The sequence below is a fragment of the Phaeoacremonium minimum genome (assembly GCF_000392275.1).
Source record: "Phaeoacremonium minimum UCRPA7 unplaced genomic scaffold PA7_03_scaffold_597, whole genome shotgun sequence".
NCBI classification, from domain to species: Eukaryota; Fungi; Ascomycota; class Sordariomycetes; order Togniniales; family Togniniaceae; genus Phaeoacremonium; species Phaeoacremonium minimum.
In genome coordinates, this window is record NW_006921499.1 from 266,056 (window position 1) to 270,054 (window position 3,999).

General features: G+C 48.3%; 1 protein-coding gene across 1 annotated transcript; it reads right to left on the bottom strand.

The window, feature by feature from the left end:
- Nucleotides 1-1,448: 1,448 nt before the first annotated feature.
- UCRPA7_8515 (putative oligopeptide transporter protein) lies at nt 1,449-3,649 on the bottom strand (the record flags this gene model as incomplete). The annotated part of the gene is made up of 6 exons (XM_007921028.1): nt 1,449-1,753; nt 1,819-2,250; nt 2,319-2,473; nt 2,532-2,900; nt 2,959-3,301; nt 3,394-3,649. The coding sequence occupies 6 exons, from the start codon at nt 3,647-3,649 to the stop codon at nt 1,449-1,451; spliced, it is 1,860 nt and encodes a 619-aa protein (XP_007919219.1).
- Between the last annotated feature and the right edge of the window lie 350 nt (nt 3,650-3,999).

Sequence of the window (3,999 nt, forward strand, 5' to 3'; positions counted from 1 at the left end):
TATACTATCATATTATTCTTTACTTGCCCTGAAACAACCTACAACCGCCGGCGTGAGCTAGATATCGATATCAGAGAAGAAATCACCGACGACAGCAGCACTGAAGCAGATGCTCCAAGCTCTTTCGATAAGACAGGGAATGGCGTCACAACTGAGGAGAAGTCAGCGATTAGACAAGAACAGGATATTGAAGCTGCAACACCTGTGGAACAAAAGAAGACATACTTGGAAAGCCTTAAGTTGTACAATGGTCGATTTAGTGACGAGTCATTCGCACGCGCCTTAATTACTCCATGGACGGCTTATCTTCTGCCGGCTGTGGCTTGGGCATCATTCGCCTATGGATGCTCCGTTGCTTTTGCTGCATCTTTCTCCGTGGCTTTGGGCCAGATCTTCATCAAGCCACCATACAGCTTCACTACATCCCAGATTGGACTGACTGTTCTGTCATCCTTCATCGGTGCAACTCTGGGCAACGTCATTCCCGGTCCTGTATCGGATTGGACGGTGAAATACATGTCCAAGAAGAATCATGGTGTCTATGAGCCTGAATTCCGCATTGTATTGACAGTACCGGCTTTCATTCTAGGCCTCATGGGATTCTGGGGCTTTGGTATGTCGTTAGAAGCAAAGTCGCATTGGATGGCTCCAGTCTTCTTTTATGGTCTCGCGATCTTTGCAGGTTCTATTCAGTCCCTGATTTCGAACACCTACCTGCTCGATTGTCACAGGGCACATGCACAGGATGGCTACGCTGCAGTGACGATTGCTCGAGGAATTTTTTCTTTCGCGATGACTTTTGTTATCAATTCATGGATCAGTCGCGACGGTTACAAGGTTGTGTACTTCTGGGTCGGTACACTGCACGGTTTGAGCTGCGTGATGGGAATGTTTCTATATGTTTTTGGCAAACGAGTAAGTGATCTAACACGATATCTTTAATACCATGCTAACATACTCGCAGATCCGACTGTCTGTCTCTAAAAGCCAATGGATTCAGAGCAAGTTGGGCTCGGCACGGAACAGCGCTTAGGCTCGATGATTACGTATTGAGGAAGCTAGAAGGCCTTTAGCTCTAGAATGAACAAACGACAATCTCTCTTGAAATTCGTACTTTGATACTGTACAAGTTTAAATATTCCCAATGAGGCGGTGTCCTGTTGCAACGATGATGAAGAGGACAACCCCTTTTGGTAGTGTCAACCATGCCTTAGCCACAGTCTTATTCACATCGAGTTTTCAGAATATCAAGAGTCTAGTTCCACAAACTTTTGAATACTGCTCAATTCGCATCTAGCTAAACTTTCCCCGGGATATCACGGATGCAGGTCTTCTCTTCCCAAATTTGGCCGGCACCTAGAGACAAGGCCACCAATAACACTTGTCCTCTCGAGCCTCTAGTACAGTTTTCCAAGAGCTTAAACCGTTCAGTTGAGTCCGGCGCTTAATTAAACCGGTCCGGAAACCTTAGTCGGAGCCGGCTCTGGGTCAGTCGGCTCGTCGGCATGGTCAGCAAGCTTCTCGTTATCATATCCACCGAGGTTGTTGCCCTTGTATGCAGATTCCTGAAGCAGGTTCATTGCTTCTTCTTGACTATCCCACGGACGCACAAAGAACCACCAAAATAGGATACCGCCCACAAAAGCAATAATAGCCACGGAGCCGTAGTTCCACACGAGCAGCGGATCATCGGAGAGCGAGACAAACGCCTGGCCAAGGGCGGCAGATAGAGCGGACGTGAAATTGTAATAGCCTAAAGCAGCATTTGTTAGTACTGTCTGAATCTAATCACCACCCTTTGCACCAGGCTGCACTTACCAAAAACTAGAGACTTCATGTTCGCTGGTGCCTTGGTGTAAGCGTATTCGAGACCAGTAATAGATGCCATGATCTCAGCAAGTCCGACAAGAACATATGAGCCGGCTTGAATCCAGACATTGAGAGGAGCAGGGTTATCGCAAGAATTCATGTAATGACCGCAGGCTCCGAGCTTGTAGATGTAATACTGGACCACAGTTGCCCAGATCATAGCAGAGCAGGCAATGAAGAAGCCGGCACACATACGCTTCAGCGGACTGAATCTGATCTTGAACTTTCGTAGAAGCGGGTAAATGATGTTGTCAAGAATCGGAATCATAATAATGATACCAAGAGGGTTCAAGTTGTTAAGCAGGTCATTCGGCACGCCGTGAAGCTCCATCGTATTTGCCTGAGATACCAAGTTGTTGTCAATCTGGTTGTAAGCAAGCCCTAGATTAAGATATCGTATTAGCCAACTTCTCGTGCAATAGGTGTCACGCCTGTTTAACGTCACTCACAGAACAGAGGATAGAATGAAAAGACCAGGCACGCCTTAACTCCACGTGCAACTTCATCAACCCAGAGGTCATCGAAAGTCATCCAAGCTGGCTTGTTCTCCACTCGGGAGGGCTTCACGTCCTCCCAAAAACTCGGGTCGCGGATATTCGCCAAACTAGAAATATGCGGTCAGACATGAGCGAGGCCAACATCATGCACAGTAAGACACTCACGTTTTGTTTGGGTTCCAAGAAGTCTTGCCTTTTAGTGCAAAGCGGATCAACTGCACAGACTTGCCCAAAACAGACCCTGTCGGTGGTCGAGTGGTGTACTTCTTGCGAAACACCACAAGGACAAGTGGGCAAAGGCAGAACATGAACGTTGGTAAAGTGAAGGATAGCCAGAAGCCAACGTAACGCTCAGCATACACCATGGTGATTTGTCCAATGATGGAGCCGATGTTGATGAACAGGTAAAAATACATGAACATTCGCTGAGTAGTCAGAGCAGGGTCAATGATGACTCGTTCACCAGATCTCAATGTCTCGACGTGCATTGGCTTAGCCGTCAATTGCTCAGCCATGAGTGGCGAGATGTTGGGCCTGCCGAGTGTTAGCCTAAAGAAACTCAACCGAATTGTAAATAACGACAGTCACTTACTTAAAACCACCCACGCCAATACCGAAGAAGATCAATCCGACGGAAAAGCAGCCCAAAGCTCCGTTCTTGTGCTTGATCACATCAGGAATGGCCGAGATAATGATGATGATGTGGCCAAACATGGCCATCGCAATGGCAGCATGAATGGTCTTGAAGCGGCCCCATCTGGTATCGGCAATCCAGCCACCGAATAGAGGAATGAAGTAAGCCCAAAAGCGATTGAATGTCACTAAACCGGTCGAAGCTCGTTGTCCGGCACCTAGGGCACCAGGACGGCCATTCGGGTGAGGATCATTTCCTGTGGTAGAGCCTATAGGTAGTGGTTTCTGGATGAAGTTGGTCACTGTTATCTGTGGTCAGCTTTTTCACATCACCACAAGCAATAATCTTAAAGCATATAGAGCCACCATAGACCACTAAGAGAGCTGTACTTACTAACTGCAGTTGTGCCATAATAAGCAAATCGCTCGCAAAGCTCTACGAACGCGATTGTAAAGCAGATCCACGGGATCGGTGCAGGTATTCTGCGTAGGGTATGCAACTCCTCATCCGTGGGAGGAACAACTGTCTCGGCTTCAGAGTCATGCTCAGATCGGCGGCCATCAAGACCCGTTTTCTCGTCCGCCAGAGTCACACCCTTGAGGTCAGCCGCAGCCGCCTCGATGGCATGCTCAGTACCGACAGAAGTCATATTGGCACTGGCACTTGCTCGAGATAAGCCCGATGAAGTGTCAATCTGCAAAGGCAAGCGCTTGTGACGCGTTATGTGTATCCTCACGAGGCTAGAGACAAAGAGGGAGACGGAGTCCAGAGGCACGGACAGAGGCTGGGGGGCGTATTTAATATGCACTTCCTCATGTAACACTTAATCAAACACAAGGGCCCCAGGCAAAATGAACCTCATGTTCCCTACAAGGTTGTCAATGGGGAGGTGCACGGCAAGCTACAGGGGGGAAGCTTGGACAACATCCGAACGGTAGGATCGCCACTGCTCGGCGCAAATACTTTCACACCATAGGTATGCCAAGCTCTTGCCGTGAA